This window comes from Brienomyrus brachyistius, unplaced genomic scaffold (genome assembly GCF_023856365.1).
Source record: "Brienomyrus brachyistius isolate T26 unplaced genomic scaffold, BBRACH_0.4 scaffold34, whole genome shotgun sequence".
NCBI classification, from domain to species: Eukaryota; Metazoa; Chordata; class Actinopteri; order Osteoglossiformes; family Mormyridae; genus Brienomyrus; species Brienomyrus brachyistius.
In genome coordinates this window covers 1,014,921-1,037,963 of record NW_026042309.1, presented here as the reverse complement: position 1 = coordinate 1,037,963, position 23,043 = coordinate 1,014,921, and the positions used below count along the sequence as shown (strand labels likewise).

Below are 23,043 nucleotides of genomic sequence, written 5' to 3'. Positions count from 1 at the left end.
TGAGGTACAGGTGGTCGCGAAGGGACAGAGGAGGAATACCTACCCTGCATCCCAGCAACGCACCTACACCTCAAAGCCCTACATGTGTGGTGGTGTGATGGAGCGGGAGGAGGGAAGCATTTAGGGATGGGGAGGAAAGGAATGGGGGGGGGGCAAAATACCTCCCCCCCCCCGGAGCCAGCTCCCCCGCTGACCCCCATAGGCACTCCCCGTTCCCCGAAATCCATCCAGGGAGGGGGGCCCAGGCCCATCCAGACCGGGGCCCAAGGCAGCAGCACCACCGGGCCCCACAGAGCCCAAGGCGCCCCACCGGACCCCACTACAAAGGAAAAGCTACCCCCGCCCCAGCATTCAGTCAACTCCCAGACTGCATAAGACAAAAGACATCCAAAGACATTGTACCTCTCTGAAAGGTAGAAACGTTTCACCGCTCGTCCAAGCAGCTTTGCATGTGCAAATGCACAACCCCTCACTCAACAGAGGTAGAGGCATTAGGCACAACCTGTCTCCAATTTAACCTGCGGCCCTCTCATCATTTGCCAAAACAAAAATAATTCCCAGGAAAAAAACAGACCCAATTCACACCTCCACCAGGTGGACCACCCTTAACAACCCACTCTATCGGAGTAGGAGGGACTGATTACATCTACCCGCAACTCCCCCCCCCCCCCCACTTTGTTTCACTCAACGAGCCCCCTTAGACTACTTACCCAGGAGGATAAATATGTGGACACTTACTACCTCCCTCAGTCTGAAGAAGCTGCTTGGATGAGCAGCGAAACATTTCTAACTTTCAGAGACAAGTCCAGTTGCCACGAGTCAACCACCAGAGAGTATGGTCTAAGGTTGCCTGGTCCTTCTGTTCCTCTGTGGTGGAGGGTACCTTAAGGGTACCTTCACCACATTGCCATTTGACACTGACACCTTCACATTGCCTGCTTCTAAATCGCCAACGATCAGTTCTTCCAATAATAATTTGTCCACCTTAGTTTCAACAATATCCAAATTCATAGCATTCAGCTGGAATTCACTGTTTATAACTTCTACTGCCACATCCACAATTTCCAATTCAAATGCTTTTTCAAAAGCCTTTTCTCTAGTCTCCTCCACTTTGACTTCTCCAATTTGTACTTGTACAATTTCAAAATCAAATTTACTTTGATCTAAATATTCGAGATCAAACTGGCAGAGGTCTACCAGCACAGCTCCTATCTCCAGACTGTCTCGATGGTTGTCTACAGGCTTTATGGAGATTGTCCTGTTATTCATCACAAAAGCCTCCAACCCATGTACATCTATCCCCTTATCCCTACCAAGCTGGCTAGTGGGTGGAGTTACTTGGGAGCACTCCTCTTCATCACCCCAGCAGATGATCTCTTCCCACTTGTCCCAGGCTGCCCAATAAGCATCATCCGTCCAGCTAACTGCCTTGGCAATTCGCCTTCGGGAATGTGACTCAGTGGAACTGTCAGCCTGGTCAGAAGGTGATTCTGCTGGGGAGCACAGCTCTTTCTCATCTCCCCAGTCAATCACCTCTCCCCACTTGTCCCAAGTTGCCCAGTATCTGTCATCGCTCCAGCAAACAGCTTTCTCCATTCGTCTGATTCTGAATGAGGAAAAACAACATACAGGCAATGCAATGGAGCTGTCAGTCACTCCTGACATGTGGACTACACTTCTGCACTGACCCACACCTTCCCAATCAACAACCGCATTATTGCACAGGCAGAGCTGCTATCTTTGGTCAGCTGGCTGGCGTGAGATTCTCAATTCCAGACAAGTCTGCACATTCATCTCTATATGTGTAACAGTCTTACAACCTTGTAAATAGTCTGGAGGGTTTGCAGACTACCCCAACACTTTTGATGCAGCTAATTTTAGGTTTATAATGGAACAAAACAGATTGACTACAAGACATCTTGAGTGAGGGTTGGCAACCCTGCATATGACACTAACTAACCTGCACATAAAATTTAAATATAATCCAAACAATATACGGAATTTTACACAAACATATTTCAATATGCAGTCATACCTCGGCTCACGAACTTAGTTCCTGACCTGAAAAGTGCGTGACCTCAATCAATTTTCCCATTTCAAATAATGTAAATATGTATTATGTTCAATATGTTTAAACTTCAGAAACGCTGCATTTTCTTCAATTTTTAATATTTTTCTGTGACCAAGAATCCATCCATCCATTTTCCAAACCGCTTATCCTACTGGGTTGCCTATCCCGGAAGCAATGGGCACGAGGCAGGGAAAAATCGAGGATGGGGGGGCCAGCCCATTGCAGGGCACACTCACACACCATTCACTCACACATGCACTCCTACAGGCAATTTAGCAAGTACCCGGAGGAAACCCCACGACGACATGGGGAGAACGCGACCAAGAATATAGACTTAAATTAAAATAACCTTACTTGTAACAAATAATGCTGTTGGCACGTCAAACTGTCGGTGCAGCGGTAAGAAAATCGGGAGAAGACTAACAATAATAGAGGATTTATACATGGAAAAATAAGTTCATACAACACGTTATTCACCATGAACTAGGACATATCGCCGTCTTTCTCTTTAGGTCACTCTATACATACATATATACACTTCGAGCACGCGCAGTACAACTCAACACCCCCTACCGTACAATCAAATTATGACAGACTGTGCACATATAACTGAGAGCATACATTTACATGCTAACAAATGCTAAATTAAATAAAACATTAAAACTGAGCATACGCTGGTCGCTCGAAAGACGCCAAAACATGGAAAAGAACCACAAAACATCCCCCCAAAAAACTAAACAATCAACATTAAAAGTCAGTCAAATGCAGTAATTTCAAAAATATTATTTTTTTTTATTATTATACTGGACATTTCTTCGCGTTTCGGGTGGTTCTTTGGGGAGCTTTCATTGGACCCTTTTCGGGACGTTTGTGTGTTCGCGGCCCGAAACACGGTTCGACAACCGGTACAAAACATTTTGGAACATGTGGTTCGTAACCCGATTTATTCGTGATCAGGACTGTTCGTGGGTCGATGTACCACTGTACATACAAATACAGATACTAAATAATAAGATAAGTTATACGATAAAATGGGAGCAGAAATGCAACGTACCTTGCCATCTTGGTGCAGAAAAGCAAGTGAAGCCGCGTATTTCAAAACGGTAGCTCCCCACGTGCGGAGGCATCAAATGTAACCAAGCAACAACATAACTAAATAATAACATCATAATACGTATAGTATTTATGTAATAATGACAGTTTTATAAGTTTTTTATTTACTTTTAGAAGTAAATAAGAAAAAAAATTGTGTAAGAACTGCAAAGCAAGAATATAGTAGTAAGCATGAATCACACATTCAGCTCTGGATAATATCAGACAATGACTTAAAGACACGTGAAATTAACTGCACTCTTGGAGTCTGTCTCTCCCCAAAGCACTATGCACGGTAACTTGTTTAATATGGGAATTATAAAATGACACTTTGGTAACATTTCAAACTGTTGTATCGCGATACATAGCGATCAGTATGTCGAACTGTCACGCCCAGCTCGTACGATCCTCATGTGTGCCATGCCCCCCCGATTATCCACGTGTGCTTCACCATTATACCCAGCTGTGTCCGATTATTTTCGATTATTATAGTCCATGTCTTGCTTTCGTTCCTGGTCGGTCATTGATGTTAGTTAGTCGATGTTCGTGCTTCGTCCCGTTTTAGTGCTAATAAATCCCAGTTTCCCCGTGTTCTGCCTGCCTGTTTCCTGCCCGTGCGACCGCGCTCGCAACCAGCCCAAAACAACATCACACAAGCTTCCCACAAGAACCTGTAATTAGACTAAGCGCGTACCACACTGGGCCCGGCTGCCTTATACGGCAACCGAGCACGATCGCATCCTGCCCCCCTCCCCAGTTCTGCCCCCCTGTTGCACTTACTGGTCCGGACGCGAGCACGTTTTGTCATCAACCTGCAACTTTTTGTGTGAAAGAAACATAAGAAGCAAAGCTGTGTACCACAGTAGGGTAGAATTCATGGTTAATTTCGTGGCTTATTTGGGGCGGTTTTGAGTATGATGACACACAGATTTGTCAAGTATACAAAGCAGATGTTTTTATTTATTCGTGCTGCACGTATAGGAAGATCCACACTTTATCAAATATCTCAGGCAGACTGATGCTGCGCGGGATACCGGTGCCAAAAAGGTATTGCGGTACCGCATTTTTGAAAGCTGTTTGGTATTACATTACATTACATTTCTTCAGTACTTGTACTAATTACACTATTTTCGCTTCCGCTAACTATGGGATCATGACGATGGACTCTATATAGCAAAACCACTGCCGAAACTAAGTTATACACTAAGTTAGATCTGCACCCATCATGCTATATAAAATACTAAAACGTCAGCTAGTTAAGTATGATGTCCATAGCTTCACGTCAGTGATTTATGTCAGGGATATACATTGACGTCATCAAAGTTTGATGTTTGAATAATAAATAGATAATAAAGCATAATGTGCTGCGTGGAAAGTGTTTTATATGTGATCAGGTCATCAGAGCTGTATTATGGGATGTCACCAAGACAGGTAATGCTAATACTTAAAAGTAAATAGCATAATCATACAATGATAAGAAAGAGAATAAGGCAAAAACATTTCTTGAAATTTGGCCTGAGGGTGGCGCTAGAGTGATGGATGGATTGAACCCAAATTTGGTATTAATAGTTGGAACTGACCTCTATCCATGTGCCAAATTTCAAAAAAGTTGCCAATCAGCTCTATGGGCTGCCATAGACTCCCATGGCAAAAAGCATAATAATAGTGAAAACTACTAAAAACTATAGGTATCCTAATAATAATAGACTGTCATCTCTAAATTGCCCACAGTGTGTGAGTGAGTGCATTCCCTGCAATGGACTGGCATCCCATCCAAAAGTATACCATTGTGTCCTATGCTACCTGGGATAAGCTACAGGCCCTCGTCTCCAGGATATGTGGTACGAGGATGGATGAATAATAATCATGTTTATTTCAATTTCAATTATTGGCAAATATAAACATGTACCAAGGATAATAGCAATAAATACAGTATGCCAAAATAAATGCTAGAGGAGAATCCTGCAATTCCTGCCCCAGTCCTGGGTCTGGGGAGTTTATTCTCACTGAGATTGCATAGGATTCCTCTGGCTGCTGTTTTTCTCCCATACATGTGAAGTGCTACTTCTTCATTGCCCACATGTGAGCCAGTATGTGAGCCCTTATCCGGGCTACCATCCCGCCCAAGGCATTTCCTCTGTATTCTGCTTCCTGCAGCCCTGCAGTGGATAAAACTAAAGGACAATGGTTTGTTGATTTATAGCACATGTATTGTTATATTTTATATTATTCAAATATACATTACTCAGTAATAACTCAGTAACTACTCAAGTACAAATGATGAACAAATACAGTAACTTATGATTAAGAATGAACGAACGTGGGATCAGTATATAACTAACACTTTCTGGTTAATTAATAAATTAAGTAAGAGTGTACTACTTCAGGGGCGGCATGGTGGTGCTCTCATGCCCGGCTCGTATGATTCTCGTGTCTGCACGCCCCCTGATTACCCACGTGTGCTTCCCTGATCTTGCCCAGCTGTGTCCACTTATTTTCGCCCAGTCTCGTCTATTTCAGTCCATGACTTGCCTTAGTTTCTGGTCCGTCATTGATGTTAGTTAGTCCTAGTGCTGTCTGCTCCGTCCCGATCCCGAATAAATCCCGGTTTTCCCCGTACTCCGCCTGCTTGCCTGCTTCCTGCCCGCTTGTCAGCCTGTGCGCACTACCCGCTTTAACCAGCGAACTCTGACAGGTGCACTGGTAAGCTCTGTTGCCTCACACCTCTGGGACCCGGGTTCGAGTCTCCGCCTGAGTCACATGTGTGTGGAGTTTGCATGTTCTCCCCATGTCGTCGTGGGGTTTCCCCCCACAGTCCAAAAACATGCTGAGGCTAACTGGAGTTGCTAAATTGCCCGTAGGTGTGTGTGTGAGAGTGAATGGTGTGTGAGTGTGCCCTGCGACGGGCTGGCCCCTCATCCTGGGTTGTTCCCTGCCTTGTGCACATTGCTTCCGGGATAGGCTCCGGACCCCCCGCGACCCAGTAGGATAAGCGGTTTGGAAAATAGATGGATGGATGTACTACGACATTATTTGTGCCCCCTCAAGTAAAGTGTTGCTCCTAACTCATCTGCTCTTTTTATATGTTGTTAAAACATACTGAATTAATCCCTGCAAGAAATTCTTTGAGGGGGTTAGAGAGAAAATGCAGGAGACTGAATCCAGGACCTCAGCTATATCTTTTTTAATTGTTTATGTGTAAACAGTCAAGACTTAACTATATGGGCTCATACTAAAATTAAAAATTCATGGCAAAATGTTACTCCATTTTGAACAAAATGAGCAGAGTATGCACAACCTTTTTATGTGAGACACAGCTATATGCACTATATATTTGTGCTTCCCCTAGACTTCCTGAGACCTTAAATAATGTGACATTTGCAATAGCGAAAGCCTTCGTTTTAAAGATGCCTTTTCCTGTTTTCACTTGAAATCATGTGGATAGATCACATCTCCACCCACAAAGCTCTTTCATATTTCCGGCGAGCCTGCTGCAGTGGGCTCTTGGGCAGGCAATATTGTATATTACAGACCAATAAAGGAGGATCACTGTTTGAGAGTACTATTATGGCACTTGAATTATATTACTTATTATCCTCAGTCTTGATAGAATGGTACACTTCATTGATAAGGACCCACAGTGGTCTGTCAGTAAACCTACAGCTTGGACCACTACCTTAATTTCAGATCAGGTCAGGTCAGGTTGGGGAGATTGCACTGGAATAGGGTAGTAGGGACCTTGCGAGCTGGATCACCCTCAGGGAATCATGCCACATGGTCATAGTGCTGTACCTGACACTTACAATGCAGGTAACCTGACTCACGCGGGACTCCCTGAGCAACCACTCATTTGACACGAAGTCAAACCAGTGGTACCCAAGGATTCTCCGAAGAGACACAGTACCAAAGGAGACCAGTCTTCATCTCTGGTCACTGGATAACGTCCATGTCTAGCAGCCACACAGCAAAATAAGGAGCACCAGGAGTCACCAGGAGTCTAAAGACCTTCACCGTCTTATAAAAATATCAGGAGTGCCACAGACCCCATTCCAGCGACTACATGACCCCCATGCTCTCCCAATCCATCTACTGACATGATAGGAAGAGGCACGAGAGACATGAATGTCACTGCTGAGGTAAGTGATCCTCTCAAGGTTGACATTCTCTCTTTTTCTGAACTACATTTCACTGTAAACAGTACATCTACTGTAGATTCCCATTCATATTCCATTACTGCTTCTCCAGTACAGGGAACTGCTGTGCTGGGAGCTTACAACCGAACCCAAGGTACCCAGAGTAGTATACACACAGTCACAGTTCACACAGTCTGTTGATGGAAACTAGTGAACACAGAAAACTTGCAACATTATACTGATTTTTTGTCAGGTCAGAACTGAACTCACAGCTCCGTAATTGTGGGGCCATGGTGTTACTCACTGAGCAAAACAAGCTCATGTCTGGATGTCTGCAAAGACCCCTATGAAGAGAAACAGAGAGGACCCTGTAGCTTTGCCTGGATTAGGGTTAACAGGGTCCTGCCCAGGGGCGATTTTAGCCCATTTTGGGGGCTGCTTCAGTACCCCCAAAATGAATAAAAGCCCCTCCAAGGATTTCTAAAGATTTCTAACTTTTTTTGACAGTTCATGCTGTTTATGTGAGACAGTATTAAAATATGAAAAATCATTCAGATGTAATATTTTAATAACTAGTATAGATACCCCCCCCAGCCCCGAAAAATGGTTCGTTCCAGCTTCACTCTCCGCTACTCTGACTGGCTCCAGCGCTCCTGCCAGAGCAATGGTGGCTGAGACGCATTGGATCGGTGGTGTGAGTACTTGGCTTAAAACAGGACATGTTAGCTGCATTTAACCTTCAGTAACTCTTTCTTTATATAGTTAGGTAGTAGGAGTCTGCCCATGTCTCTTATTAGCTGAAAAACATTACCCTCACAGGTAAACTGCAGTGTTGAAAACACGTTTTCTGACGATGTTTGCTACCCTACAATCCGCCCTACTCTGTAGGAAAATCAGCAACATTTTGACCGTCCTGTTGCTCCCATTGAAATTTATATAGCCTAAATCTACAAACTTAAATTACCAACCGTTTCACCAGTCCTCTTTGAAATGGAACGAGAGAAGCTGGTTATTTTTTCATGTTCCGAATATTAAACCTAAGGTAGCTAACTGACTGGATGCCCATTAACTTTATAACTTCTGGTGTGTGTGTGTGTGTGTGTGTATTTTGCACAGAAAGACAGCCAGGTTCATAATGGATATAAGGAAGTTTTTTCAAAAAAAGGACAGGCATTCAGATAAAAGTAGAAGATCATGATCTGTCAATCAAGAATAATGTTGGATCAGTGTTTAAATAGTCATATATTTTATTAAAGGTACACGTGGTTTGGTTATTTGCCTTTTGATTGAAAGTACACTGAGAGAAGAGTTTTTTTATTAGTGATGTCAATAGCATTTTTTTATATTAATGTAATTTCTTTATCTAATTGAATACAATCTATTTGTGTATGATTGTCAGTTCAAAGAGGGAGAGAGGAAAGAGCAGACAGTGAGGAGAAAGTACAAGGTCAGGAAGAACCAGGTAAGAAAACAAACAGGGAATAGTCAGTGACAGGCAAAACAGAAACTGTTAAACTGACAGAAAAAGATCCTAATTTTACTCATACAATCTGGAAGTTGTGTTCTCTCTATATTAAAGCTGCTATACAGAATCTGCAAAACAAACTGTGTTGAAGCAGTTTTTGCCTCTTTAACAATATTCCAACATAACATTATTATCATTAATTGGGCAGAATAAAATTAATGATATATTTTTCTGTGGTTCAGCCACAAATCTACAAAACCTCAGCCAATAGTAGGTAGGTCAACTTTTGGACCATCTAGTCTGTATGACTGCCACAGTACGTGCCCCCCACATTTGCAGAAAGTGCCAAACAGTGTCCTGGTGGAGTGAGGAGTTGTAAAGAGAAGCATAGTGCTCAGTTTATATATATACTAAGAATGTTTTAAGCTGGTTTATTTCACAGTTTCTGTACAGCAGCTTTAAATGTTTTCCAAAAGCACATAAACTTGCCTTATCAGTGTTTCTCAAACTTTTTACAGCGTGTACCACCTGAGAAAATGTTAAGCTCTCCCAAGTACCACTATGAAAGCATGAAACTCATAAATCTTACAAGACAAAATTTTCATCTGTTCCTAAAATGAAAAGTTACGCTAAAAAGTAAGTGCATTAAGTCAGAATGAGCATCCTAAGAACGTGAAAATTTAGCAGGCTGACATTGAAACAAGAAGAAAAGGAAAGACAATGCTTAGTATATTCGAAATATGAATTTAGTATACTTTAGGTATTTTAATTCAAAGTTTTGTACTTTTTTGATTGAATTGTACATGTTTGAAGTATTTTTATTTTCAAAAGATGCTTATAACTTTCCTCCAAGTACCACAATGGGGAGCTCACGTACCAGGTACCACAGTTTGAGAATCATGATCTTATATCATTAGACTTCATTCTGAAATGTAAACAGGACACCTTCTGTCATACCCGGCTCGTCCGCTCCTCGTGTGTGCCACGCCCCCTGATTACCCACGTGTATTTCCCTGATCGTCTCCTGCTTTGTCTAGTTACTTTGATTAGTCCTGTGTATTTAAGTCCTGGTCTCCCGGTTTCCCTGGTCCGTCATTGATGTTTCCTGCTGTCTGTTGCCGTCCAGTGTTCCCTGACCCGCTTATCCTTATTAAAACCCCGTTTTCCCGTATCCCGTTTGCCTGCCTGCTCCTTACCCGCACGATCACCGCTTATCTCCGGCGAGATCGTGACAGAATGACGGACCCCAAAAAGAAGCGAAGGAAGAGGAGAGCGCAGCCGGAGGAGCTAACCATTCGCCTGGGGGCTTGCTCTCTCGCCAAGCTGGGACTCCTGACTGAGTGCGAGGAGGAGGAACCCCTCCAACTCCAGGATCCGGAGCCGGCCGTTAGAGAGCTACCGTCAACCCCGGAGCGAGGTTCCTTCCGGTCAGAGCGGCTGGCCAATGGGGGGGCCAGAGCGGTGCGGGAGGCCATCCCGCGAGTCCCCAACTTTCTTAAAGGGGCCACGTCCATTCCACCCGCGGTCCTCGCTGACCGATACTTTACCCTCCAGGGGCTTTATTGGAGGGTGATGGGAGAACCGGCCCCACAGGCCCCCCTGGAGGGGGAAAGACTCGCCACACAGCTGGGGCAGGACTTGGCCTCCTTCACTCCAGAATCCCCTTACTCAGATCTGGAGAGAATTGCTGAGGACCTCCGGAGGCTAATCAAACTCCGGAGAGCCTCGGCTGCGACTTCCGAGTCGCCGCCATTGCCGGCGGACCCCGCTCCCGTGCAGCCGCCGCCTGCGCAGCCGCCTTCGCTGCCTCCTTCGCCTGCTGCAGCTCCAGGGCAGGCGCCCCCACTGCAGCCACCTGCAGCTCCAGGGCAGGCGCCCCCACTGCAGCCACCTGCAGCTCCAGGGCAGGCGCCCCCACTGCAGCCACCTGCAGCTCCCGGGCAGGCGCCCCCACTGCAGCCGCCTGCAGCTCCCGGGCAGGCGCCCCCACTGCAGCAGCCTGCAGCTTCCGGGCAGGCGCCCCCACTGCAGCCGCCTGCTGCAGCTCCCGGGCAGGCGCCCCCTCTGCAGCCGCCTGCTGCAGCTCCCGGGCAGGCGCCCCCTCTGCAGCCGCCTGCTGCAGCTCCCGGGCAGGCGCCCCCTCTGCAGCCGCCTGCTGCAGCTCCCGGGCAGGCGCCCCCTCTGCAGCCGCCTGCTGCAGCTCCCGGGCAGGCGCCCTCTCTGCAGCCGCCTGCTGCAGCTCCCGGGCAGGCGCCCCCACTGCAGCCACCTGCAGCTCCTGTCAGCGCTCCAGTTCCTGACCGCGCTCCAGTTCCTGACCGCGCTCCAGTTCCTGACCGCGCTCCAGTTCCTGACCGCGCTCCAGTTCCTGCAGAGGCGCCCCCTCTGCAGGCGCCCCCTCTGCAGCCGCCTGCTGCAGCTCCCGGGCAGGCGCCCCCTCTGCAGCCGCCTGCTGCAGCTCCCGGGCAGGCGCCCCCACTGCAGCAAGCTCCAGTTCCTGACCGCGCTCCTGTTCCTGACCGCGCTCCTGTTCCTGACCGCGCTCCTGTTCCTGACCGCGCTGCAGCAGCTCCCGAGGCGCCCCCTGACCGCGCTGCAGCAGCTCCCGAGGCGCCCCCTCCGCCTGCTGACCCTGTTCCGGTCCCTGTCCCTGGCCCCGCTCCTGTCCCTGGCCCCGCTCCTGTGACTCCTCTGCCCTTGCCTCGGCGTCTTCGGCCCCGACCGAGGAGCGTGATGTCCGTGTCCCGTAAGGGGCGGGGACACAGACGCAGGGCTGGGGTCCCGCCCACCCTGCCCCCTGGCTCGCCCTGCCTCGCCTGCGCTGGGGCTCGGTTGGCGCCTGCGGGTCCTGGCCCTCCGGGTCGGCTGTCGCCTGCGGGTCCCTCTCCGATGCCTCGTCGCCCCGCCTCGCTCCCCTCTCCAGAGCCTGGTCGGTCGCCTGCGGGCTCCCCGACGGCGGCTCCTCGGTTGCCTGCGGGGCCCCTACCTCCGACCCTCCGCCGGACGTCGCCGCCTGCTGCGGCTCCCCCCTCCTTCGGGCCTTCGCCGTGGGCCCCTCCTGCTCCCTCGTCCCCTTCCCCGGTGCTCCCTCCTGCTTCCTCCCTGGCCCCTCCGCGGGTCCCTCGCCCTGCCTCCTCGGCCCCTCCGAGGTCCCCTCCGGCTCCGGCCTCCCGGCCGCCTGCGGCCCCTCCGGCTGCCTCCCGTCGCCCGCTGGGGCTCCCTCGGGCTCCCCTTCCTTCCTCCTCCTTCTCTCCCTACGCCCCTGCCTTTGTCCCGCCTGTCTCTGCCCCTTCGTTTTTTGCTCCCCCTTGCTTTGTTCCTCCCGTCTCTGCTCCTCGTCCTTCTGGGTTCCCTCTGTTCACTCCTGGCCCTTTTGTTCCGCCTGTTCCCTCCGTGTCCCCGTTTCTTGTCTGTCTGTCTGCCTTTCCTGTCCTGTGTCATGTCTTGTCCTGGTTTCTGCCTCTGTGTCAGTTTTGCCTGTCTGTCTTGTTCCCTGTCCCTCGTTGATTTCTGGTTTTGTTTTTCAGGTCCTGTTTTGCCTCGTCCCGTCCGTCGCCCCCTTCCTTGGCGCGCCCGGAGAAGCGCGCCTTTGGGGGGGGGTTCTGTCATACCCGGCTCGTCCGCTCCTCGTGTGTGCCACGCCCCCTGATTACCCACGTGTATTTCCCTGATCGTCTCCTGCTTTGTCTAGTTACTTTGATTAGTCCTGTGTATTTAAGTCCTGGTCTCCCCGGTTTCCCTGGTCCGTCATTGATGTTTCCTGCTGTCTGTTGCCGTCCAGTGTTCCCTGACCCGCTTATCCTTATTAAAACCCCGTTTTCCCGTATCCCGTTTGCCTGCCTGCTCCTTACCCGCACGATCACCGCTTATCTCCGGCGAGATCGTGACACCTTCATTACATTTTCCTATTTATCGATATGATTTACTGTTTGGTTAATCTCATTACACAAGGAGGCGAAGAACAGGGAGAGACTCTGAGAAAGCAGACCAGGGAACAAGATGAGGAGAGGCAGAAAGAACCAACCAGGGAAAGAGATGAGGAGAGACAGACAGGGCAGAGTTCCAGTCAGCAATCCAAAGATGTTCAAGATATGGCTCTTGATTTGGGGGATAAGACTACTGGTCCTAAACAGTTAAAACTGTCCCAGTACCCTCTCACTCAGTTTGGCACACAAAAAAGATCCTTCCAAGAAAACTGGTTCAAAAGCTTTAAATGGTTAGAATATTCTTCCAAAAAAAATGCTGCTTTCTGCTACGCTTGTCGAGTCTTTGGCAAAAATCTTAGGTATGACACAATAGTGAACGATGGAGTCAGTAACTGGCAAAAGGCACTGAGCAAGTTTCAAGAACATGAATCCACTCAGTCACACAAGGACAGTGTAGTTTGTTGGAACACCTACAAAGCAAGTCTGTCACAAGGCAATATTGTGGAACAGATAGAGGCAGCAAGTGCCGCAGAAGTAAGTGAAAGAAGGGAGTACCTAGAACGTATTGTGGCAGTGACCTGCTTTTTGGGGAAGCAAGGAATATCATTTAGAGGTCATGATGAAATAGAAGAGAGTGACAATAAAGGGAATTTCCGTGAGTGTATAAAACTTTTGGAAAAGTTTGATCCATTCTTGCAGAGGTACACACCCCCATCAAACACAACATACATCTCTTGTAGTAGTCAGAATGAGATGATTGAATGTTGTTCACAAGAGGTAACTGCAGCTATTGTTCATGAGATGACGGAATCACAGATGTATGCCATTATGGCTGATGAGGCCAGAGATGGAAAGACAGAACAGTTGGCCCTCTGTGTGAGGTATGTGTCTGTGGAAGTTAAAGAGAGCTTCCTAGCCCTGACAGAGATGCCAAAGTTTGATGCTGCCTCAATAAATGCTGCTATTGAGAATCAGCTGCAAGAAAAGGGAATTGAGCAGTTGAAATGTGTGGCACAGACCTATGATGGAGCAGCTGTCATGAGCGGAACAGTTGGGGGGGTGCAATCCCATTTTCAAAAGAAGCACCCTGAGGCAATATATGTTCATTGCTATTCACATGAATTAAATCTCATCCTATGTCACACATGCAGAGCTGTTTCTGAAACTGTAGAGTTCTTTAACATGCTTGAAAGTCTCCATTCCTTCTTTAGTGTGTCTCTTGTAAACCATCATAAGTTCATGGACACTCAGAAGAAATTAGGATTGGAGCAAAGTGAACTTGTGCAACTGTCAAACACACGCTGGGCATGCCAGGTTCGTTCGGTAACAGCTGTGCTTAACAACTTCCATGCCATAATTGAGTGCCTCTCCACTATCAACACACCTATTGCGGTGGGATTAAAGGCAAAACTCAGGAAATTCTCCTCAGTGTATTTGCTGATTGTTTTCAAGGATCTACTGTCTGTAACCGCATGTTTACACAGATACCTACAAAAGGAGACCATAGATATTGCCCAGGCACAGACATACAAAGATGCGGTGGTTGAGACTCTGAAGCAGAAGCGCAGTGATGCCACTGCTACTGATATTCATGCAAGGACAAAGGCATTGTGTGAGGCAAACCAGATAGCTGTTTTGGAGCAGTCTTCTGGACAGAGGCAGAAACGAAAGAAAATGGATGGATTTGCTGTTGAGTCAACCTGTGGGGCAGGCAGTGAAGTCTGTGGCTCTTCTGTGTCAGAAGAGCTTAAAAGGAAATGGTTGTTTCCTTGTCTGGACAGAATGATCTCTGAACTTGAGAAGCGTTTTTCTGGTGTTAGTCAGGAATTGCTTAATGGGATTCAGGCCTGTAGTCCAACCTCAAACCAATTCTTGTCTGAGCCTCATTTGTCAGCCCTGGCACTGCATTAGCATATTGAACTTCAGTTAGAGGAAGTTGCAGTTGCCAAAAACTTTTTGAAGCTCCAGAGTGAGGCTGGTGCCATTCCAGATATGTTAACATTATACAAACTTCTGGATAAGAAGATCTTCCCCACACTGAAAACTGTTATTCAGGTTGCCCTAACAATCCCAGTTAGCAGCTGTAGCTGTGAGAGATCTTTCAGTGTCTTGCGTCGGCTCCATACCTGGCTGAGAAGGACCATGGGTCAAAGCAGACTCCAGCACCTGGCTGTGATGTCAGTTGAGAAGGAGATGCTTGAGAGAGTTGACCACCAAAAAGTGACAGACAGATTTGCCAGCCACAAGGTGAGGCGACATAGGTTCAAATAAAAAAACAAATCTGCAGAGTCATAGTAGTATCTGCAGTAAAGATCTTTTCATACATTGCATACATTGTACCATAGGCAAAGTTGCCTCCATTTTTATAATTTTTTTTATTAATATTTTGTACATTTGTGTATTTCACACTGTTCTATTTTTTGAGGGTATTTTTTATGTATCTGTATTATATTATACATACACATTAAGAGTGAATCCCTGTCCAAATCCCTGTACTTTTTACTCACTATTAGCATCATTCATTACTCTCCTCCAGTAATTAAGGTTAGGATATGTATTTTTTATTCCAATCCATTCTTCTTTTGCAGTTGTGGTCTTTTGCAGCATTTAAAAAAAAAACTTTATCAAATTTGATGGTCTTGTTAAAGACTTTTCCAAAAAATGTTTTGCTTTTCTTACACAAATGTTGGAATTAAATTGTTAAAATGTACAAAACAGTCATGTCATGTTTTTTGACAAGGACCCAGGCACAGAGAAACTCTTAGGATTTAATAAAGAAATTTGCAGACTTGCACAGAGATGGTAAAATGATGACTGATGACGGAGACTGTCACGGGAGATACGCTGCGATCACGGGCAGAGCGGCGATCGAACGGGCAGGAAGCAGGCGGACAGGCAGAAGTCGGGGTAAACCAGGAATTTAATAACAGGACCGGGGATCTCACGCAAACAAACATCAAGAACATCAATGACGGACCAGGGAAACCGGGGAGACCAGGACTTAAATACACAGGACTAATCAAAGTAACTAGACAAAGCTGGAGACGATCAGGGAATCACACGTGGGTAATTAGGGGGCGTGGCACACACGAGGAGCGGACGGAGCGGGCGTCACAGAACCCCCCCCCAAAGGCGCGCTACACCGGGCGCGCCAAGGAAGGGGGCGACGGACGGGACGAGGCAGAACAGGACCTGAAAGACAAAAGCAAAAAAATCAACGGGGAACAGGGAACAAGACAGACAGGCAAAACAGACAAAGAGGCAGGAGCCAGGACAGGACATCACACAAGACAGGAAAGGCCGACAGACAGACCAGAAAAGGGGACACAGAGGGAACAGGCGGGACAAAAGGACGGGGAGTGAACGGAGGGAACCCAGAGGGAGAAGGAGGCACAGGAGGAGCGAAGGGACGAGGGACAAAGAATGGGGAAGCAGAGACAGAAGGGACCGAGGCAGGGAAGAAGGGAGAGAAGGCGGGGGAACGAAGGGGAGCCCGAGGGACACCCAGCGGGCGACGGGCGGCAGCCGGAGGGGCCGCAGACGGCCGGGAGGCCGGAGCGGACCTCGGAGGGGCCGAGGAGGCAGGGCGAGGGACCGACAGAGGGGCCGAGGAGGGAGGCGAAGGGGACGCTGGCGAGGGCAAGGAGAGGGGGGGAGCCACCGCAGGCGGCGACGTCTTCCGCCGCGCAGGAGCGAGTGGACCCGCAGGCGACCGACGAGGAGTCAGCAGAGGGAGCGAGGCAGGGCGACGAGGCCTCGGAGGGGGACCCGCAGGCAACAGCCGACCAGGACGGCCAGGACTCGCAGGCGCCAACCGAGCCAGCGCGCAGGCGAGGGAGGGCGAGCCAGGGGGCCGGGCGGGAGGGACCCCAGCCCTGCGTCTGTGTCCCCGCCCCTTACGGGACACGGACATCACGCCCCTCGGTTGGGGCCGAGGATGCCGAGGCAAGGGCAGAGGAGTCACAGGAGCGGGGCCAGGGACAGGAGCAGGGTCAGGGGGCGCCTCGGGAGCCGCTGCGGCGCGGTCAGGGGGCGCCTCGGGAGCCGCAGCAGGGAGAGGGGGCACCGGGACAGGAACACGGTCGGGCTGTGGGGGCGCCGACCCGGGAGCTGCAGGCTGCTGTAGTGGGAGCGCCGGCCCGGGAGCTGCAGCAGGCACGGGGAGCGTCTCGGGCGCGGGCGCCGGCTCTGGAACTGCAGGCGCGGGGTCCATCGACAGAGGCGGTCGTGCCCCTGTGGGAGCCCCCTCTCCAAGGCGCGCTCCTCCGGGCGCGTCAGGGAGCGAAGGCGGCTGCTCAGGCGCCAGAGCCGCAGGCAAGGGCGGCGGATCGGGAGCCGCTGGAGCGCGGTCAGGACTTGCAGCGCGGTCAGGACCTGGGGCTGCTGCAGGCGGAGGGGGCGCCTCTGGGGCTGCTGCAGGCGGAGGGGGCGCCTCTGGGGCTGCTGCAGGCGGAGGGGGCGCCTCTGGGGCTGCTGCAGGCGGAGGGGGCGCCTCTGGGGCTGCTGCAGGCGGAGGGGGCGCCAGGACAGGAACAGGAGCGCGGTCAGGAACAGGAGCGCGGTCAGGAACAGGAGGCGGCTGCTCGGGCTGAGCAGGGGCTGCAGGCACAGGAGGCGGCTGCTCGGGCTGAGCAGGGGCTGCAGGCACAGGAGGCGGCTGCTCGGGCTGAGCAGGGGCTGCAGGCACAGGAGGCGGCTGCTCGGGCTGAGCAGGGGCTGCAGGCGGCGGGACCGGTAGGTCCCGTGCGGGCAAGACGGACGTGGTCCCTTTAAGTGCCCGGGGCACACGCGGGATAGCGTCCCGCACTGCGCTGGCCCCCTTGTTGGCCAGCCGCTCGGGCCGGAAGTAGTACCGCTCGAGGGGCGGTAGCAGCTCAGCGGCGGCTGGGTGCTTTCTCCAGACGGGGAAAGCTGCCTGCGCGGGCAGCTTGGCAGCGGTGGTGTCGATAAGGACGGCCGAGGAGTCCTCCAGCTCTCCGGTTAAAAAAGAAGTGGGAACGAGCGTACACGCTCCCAGAGCGATCGCAGGGGCGGTCGTCTGTTTCTTCCTCTTCTTTTTTGTCACGGTGTCCGCGGGAGGCTGCTCCACGTCCGACAGGACGGACGGCTGGGGAACAACCTCCGGGACGCACCGTGCGTCCAGCCCCAACCTCCGCGCTGTTAGGCGCTGAACCAGCTGGTTGAGGTTGGAGCGCACCTCTCCTAAACAATGTCCGCCCTCCTTTAGGGACATCCCCAGCAGGAGGTCACAGCTGTCAGTGGCTAAGTTCAGCGCGACGGGATCCTCCCGGACGTCGGGCTGGTTTAGCCAATAATATACCTCTTGCAGCAGACCGAGACGTTGGCTCTCGGTCTGCTGCTGTGCCTTGTTGAGTTGGTCTGTCATTCTGTCACGGGAGATATGCTGCGATCACGGGCAGAGCGGCGATCGAACGGGCAGGAAGCAGGCGGACAGGCAGAAGTCGGGGTAAACCAGGAATTTAATAACAGGACCGGGGATCTCACGCAAACAAACATCAAGAACATCAATGACGGACCAGGGAAACCGGGGAGACCAGGACTTAAATACACAGGACTAATCAAAGTAACTAGACAAAGCTGGAGACGATCAGGGAATCACACGTGGGTAATTAGGGGGCGTGGCACACACGAGGAGCGGACGGAGCGGGCGTCACAGAGACGAAGACAACAGACGAAAAGAACAGGGAGGAACAGGGGTTTAAATGCACAAAGGAGACAGTCAGATAGAACTCGGGACAACTGGAGACATTTAAGGATGCGGGGACTGAAAGAGGCAGGGAAAAAGTCTCATTGTGACGAGTAAAGTGTATCTTGCCTTGCTGGGCAGCTCTCTGGGTGCTCAGCACCCCCAAAGCTCTGAACCTAGAATCACTACAGTTTTGCAGTCTGTTCTGCCAAACAATGTACTAAAAAGTGTAGTGTTATACATGACACTGTAATTAATTCAAGAGATGTACAATCAAATTATAATAGTGTGATTATCATAATCACACAAATATATGAATTCCTCCGATGCTGAATTAAACAACCCTTCATGCTGTCCCTTATGTGAATTAGTAAAAATTTCCACACCTTTTTCACTATAGCCAACCATTCTCTCCATAGTCATATGCAATTCCAATTCCCCCTTTTATTTATTTTATGGCAGACAGACAGCAGTGTTTCCCCTATCATTATATTAGGGTGCCCCCCCCCCCCCCCCCCCCCGCAGAAGGTCAAGTTCATCTTATTTAATTACATTTTCTATATAGCGTCAGATCACAGCAGAAGTCATTTACTGAAAGGTTACCTTTACTATGGAATAGCTCTATACATTGTCCTTTTAATAAACAGATTAAATAGCCTTTTGTTATTTATCTTCTTTGCACAACAGCTTGTCATTTTTGTCTCTATACCAGAGGTGCCCAATACATCGATAGCGATCTACTGGTCGATCGCAAAGAGTGAGTAGATCGCATGACATAAAAAATAGAGGAAGGATGACGCGATCAACCGCGCCAGCTGCTGCAAAACTCCAGTAAGCAACCGAGTCGCCTCCAATTTATTTCTACTAAACTTAAGAGAGGGTATAAAACTGAATGGGGGAGCAGGACCAAGTACGAAGCCAATAACCTACCACTTCCATACGGAATGAAAGGAGGAGTATTTTTTCCCCACAAGGTCATCTTCGAAGTGCGTTTGTTTCATCTGTCAGTCTACCATTGCTATTCCGAAGAAGGGAAATGTGGAGCGGCATTTTCGGACTGCTCATAAAAACTACGGCATTAACTTCCCTCCGAAAAGCGAGCTAGAAAGAGAAAGGTGAAGGAACTAAAATCCCAGTTCAATTCAAAAATGCTTCATTTATGCCAAAGGGAAATTAATAATAATGATAAACAATATTAAATAAGGGCGGCATGGTGGTGCAGTGGTTAGCACTGTCGCCTCACACCTCTGGGACCCGGGTTCGAGTCTCCGCCTGGGTCACATGTGTGCGGAGTTTGCATGTTCTCCCCATGTCGTCGAGGGGTTTCCTCCAGGTACTCCGGTTTCCCCCCACAGTCCAAAAACATGCTGAGGCTAATTGGAGTTGCTGAATTGCCCATAGGTGTGCATGTGTGAGTGAATGGTGTGTGAGTGTGCCCTGCGATGGGCTGGCCCCCCATCCTGGGTTGATTCCGGGATAGGCTCCGGACCCCCCGCGACCCAATAGGATAAGCGGTTTGGAAAATGGATGGATGGATGAATATTAAATAATAACAATAATAATAACAGCAATAAATAATAACGAATATCTATAAATATATAAATAACAATATGTTTTGCATTTTTATAGTAGATCATTTTGACTTGGTCATTCATAAGTAGCTCGCAAGCTGAAAAAGTGTGGACACCCCTGCTCTACACTTTCGTGCATGGAGGAGTTCCGTCCCGATGCACGCTCACAGACACGTGCGCGCACACACAGGTGAGCACACTCCCACCAGCGGACAGAGAGCGTGCGTCAGAAAATATGTAGCGTCAGCCACCTGAAAAGCAGAGAAAAATATCTGTGTTTTTTAAACGCTCCCAGGGTGATAAAGGCGTTTCACAATGGAATTTTCTGCTTTAAACTATCACCATTTTATGCTATCAGCTATTGTTTTTAAAGCCTAACAGTTAATATATTTTCAGCTCGAGCCAAACATCCGCAATAGGCTGCCAGGAGACCACCTTGTAGCTTTCATGCGGATCTCAATAAATAGACCTGACGTTTCTGACTTCCCATATCATGAGGCTCTAGAAATGTTCTCTTTTTTCCCCTTGTCCTGTCTGGCAGCTTTAGCAGAATCATGGTCTGAATGCACTGCTGTGCCAAACATACTTGCTTTACCATAAGGGGCTCTATAAACTCTGTATAGACCCCTCATGTTGATCTATTTCTTTTTATGTTAATTTAATTTATTTATTTCAGTTTCATCATGTAAAAACATTGCAGTGGGTGAGCTGGCCGTAGAGGAGGGACATATTAGGAGGGGAAAAATGAAGGAAAAGGAGAAAAAAAGACAGGAAAAAAAAGGAGTGATAGATTCAGAAAGGAATAAACAAAATTATAGCGTGCAGAAAGTAACACCACTATACAAGCATATAAAATCTTAGTGTGTGCTTGGATGGGTGCGTGCAAGTATATGTACATGTGTGCTCAATTGTGTAGGCGAGATGCAGGCTAGTATGCGTGCCCACTCACTCAGAGGTAGAGTGTTGGATGCGTGTGGAGATGTATGGGACTGTATGTAGTGTAGGGGTGAGTATGACTGTTGAGAAACTAAGATGAATTTAAAATTGACGGGCGCTGCTTGTGAACAGCTCTCCTCCACATCACTCCCCCATCAAGACCCTGAATGTATATGGTCTGAGTAAAATTGGGGGGCGGCAGCAGCACAGAGGCGAGTGATACCACCAGCCTCTGAGTAGTGCCCCCGGCCCCCAAGGCCCTGTGTGTATACTGGCATGTGATGACTAAAGTGCAATTAAAACAGGGGGAGGCAGAAGGCCGCACAGCACAGTGAGTAAGGCCACGTAAATGGCCCTCCCCACCGTAGTATGCACGGCATACACCCCCCCCCCCCCCTCCGCCGAGGCCCTACATGTGTGCGTGGCATATTGTGAATGAGGGGGGAGAGGGGCTGGGATTCATAAGGCCAGGGGGCAGATTGCTCACCCCCTGGCAAAAGAGAGCCAGCTAACCAGCTGGCTCAGTAGGCACCCCAGCCCCCCACCACCGAGCGGGAAGGAGCGGACCCGGGGCCCCCGGCGACCACACCCCAGGGCACTGCCAGCACCACTTGTGTATGCTTGTGTACACTTTGCTTGGCGTTGTGTACACTTTGTGTCATTATTTATGCTGTGCATTGAGCATATGGCAACATGGAGAAAATGGGAATGTAATAGAAATGTGATGCAGAGAAAAAGTAGTGAGAAAACGTGGGAGGAGCCTTAAGTGAACTAAAACAGTGCAGGAGCCAAAGCAACATCGCAAAGTGACAACAGCAATCAACAGGGGAAAAACAAGGGACAAAAAGAAAGAGAGAAGAAAAGGATAATAATAATAATAATAATCATAATAATAAAAGAAGAGAGACGATGACAATGCCTTAAGCTCATTAGACCGGCAATTATTATTACATCTAGATCTCTTAGATAATCTATGGATTATTACATCAAGATTGTTAGTGTGGATACAGATCACCTGTTGCAGATTCAGAACAGCCAGGGGGTGGAATTCTGGTGGCAACAGAGCCATCCGCTGACGTACAGTTTGTCGACCGCAATGACAGCAAGGGAGCCTCCGTCGATGAATGTTTTCCGTATAGGGAACAGGATCTTCCTTCTTTCCAGGATATCCTTGGGAAACTGGTCGTTGATACTAAGGTTCGTTCCTTTTAGTTCCCGGCCGCGGCTTTTAACCAGTTCTTTTTGTTTAAAGTGCTACAATTTGGCCACTATTGGTCTGGGTCTGTGTCCGTCGGGTCTCTTCCCTCCTAAGCAGTGAACGCGATGGAAGCTGATGGTTTTTCTGTGTCTAGTTATTTTGATCAGTCCTGTCTATTTCAGTCCATGTCTGGTCTGAGTTCATTGTCTGTCATTGATGTTAGTTGGCGTCTGATGTTTCCCGCACCTAGTTCATCCAATAAATCCCCGTTTCCCCGTCTTCCGCTTGCCTGCCTGCTTCTTGCCTGCTCGCCTGCCCGAACGGCCGCCCGCTTCACCCAGCGATCGCGACCAACCCTGACAGCATGTTTCATGGCTTCACTGCATTTCCCTCCACAATGATCATCTAACTGATGAAGTTGAAGACAGAGCTAAAAATTAGTTAAATCATGACTTCAAGAGTTATCCAAGGGACAAGAGATTCTGAAAAATCAGAGATGGAACTACTGGTTGGGCTGGTCATTGCCTCCTTTTTCTAAATGAAGTTTCAAACTACTTAATTAATGTATGTAAATCTGTTTTATAATGTTTAAACAAAAAGCTTTTAATGGATTTGCATCTTATATATCCTACAGTGTGCTTGTGCATTTGATTCCTCCTTGATTCAGGTGAAACAGAAAATAACTGGCAAGAGAGACAGAGAGAAACTTCTGGGAAGATTTGTTGTCCAAAGTTGAACTGAGTGTCCAAACCCTTTTGGATGTCAAATTTCATCTAGGTTCATCTAAATCACCCATTACCCACTGTAATCCTTTCAATACCAACCTCTGTAGACGTCACACAGCATCACTGCCAACAAAATAAGAGGGTTATAGTTAAATTAGATAAAGGAATTTTGTGTAAAATTTGCCAATCCGGGCTTTCAGCACCATGGCCAGCAACCTA

General features: G+C 48.8%; 2 protein-coding genes across 3 annotated transcripts in view; one reads left to right on the top strand and one right to left on the bottom strand.

Annotated features, from left to right (window-relative positions):
- LOC125721541 (NACHT, LRR and PYD domains-containing protein 6-like) overlaps positions 1-23,043 on the top strand; it is a 166,540-nt gene that overhangs the window by 71,388 nt on the left and 72,109 nt on the right. The window lies entirely within an intron of this gene.
- On the bottom strand, positions 699-3,134 carry LOC125721556 (uncharacterized). The gene is made up of 2 exons (XM_048997528.1): positions 3,126-3,134; positions 699-1,606 (listed from the first exon to the last, which is right to left on the bottom strand). The coding sequence occupies exons 1-2, from the start codon at positions 3,131-3,133 to the stop codon at positions 841-843; spliced, it is 774 nt and encodes a 257-aa protein (XP_048853485.1). The 5' UTR covers position 3,134; the 3' UTR covers positions 699-840.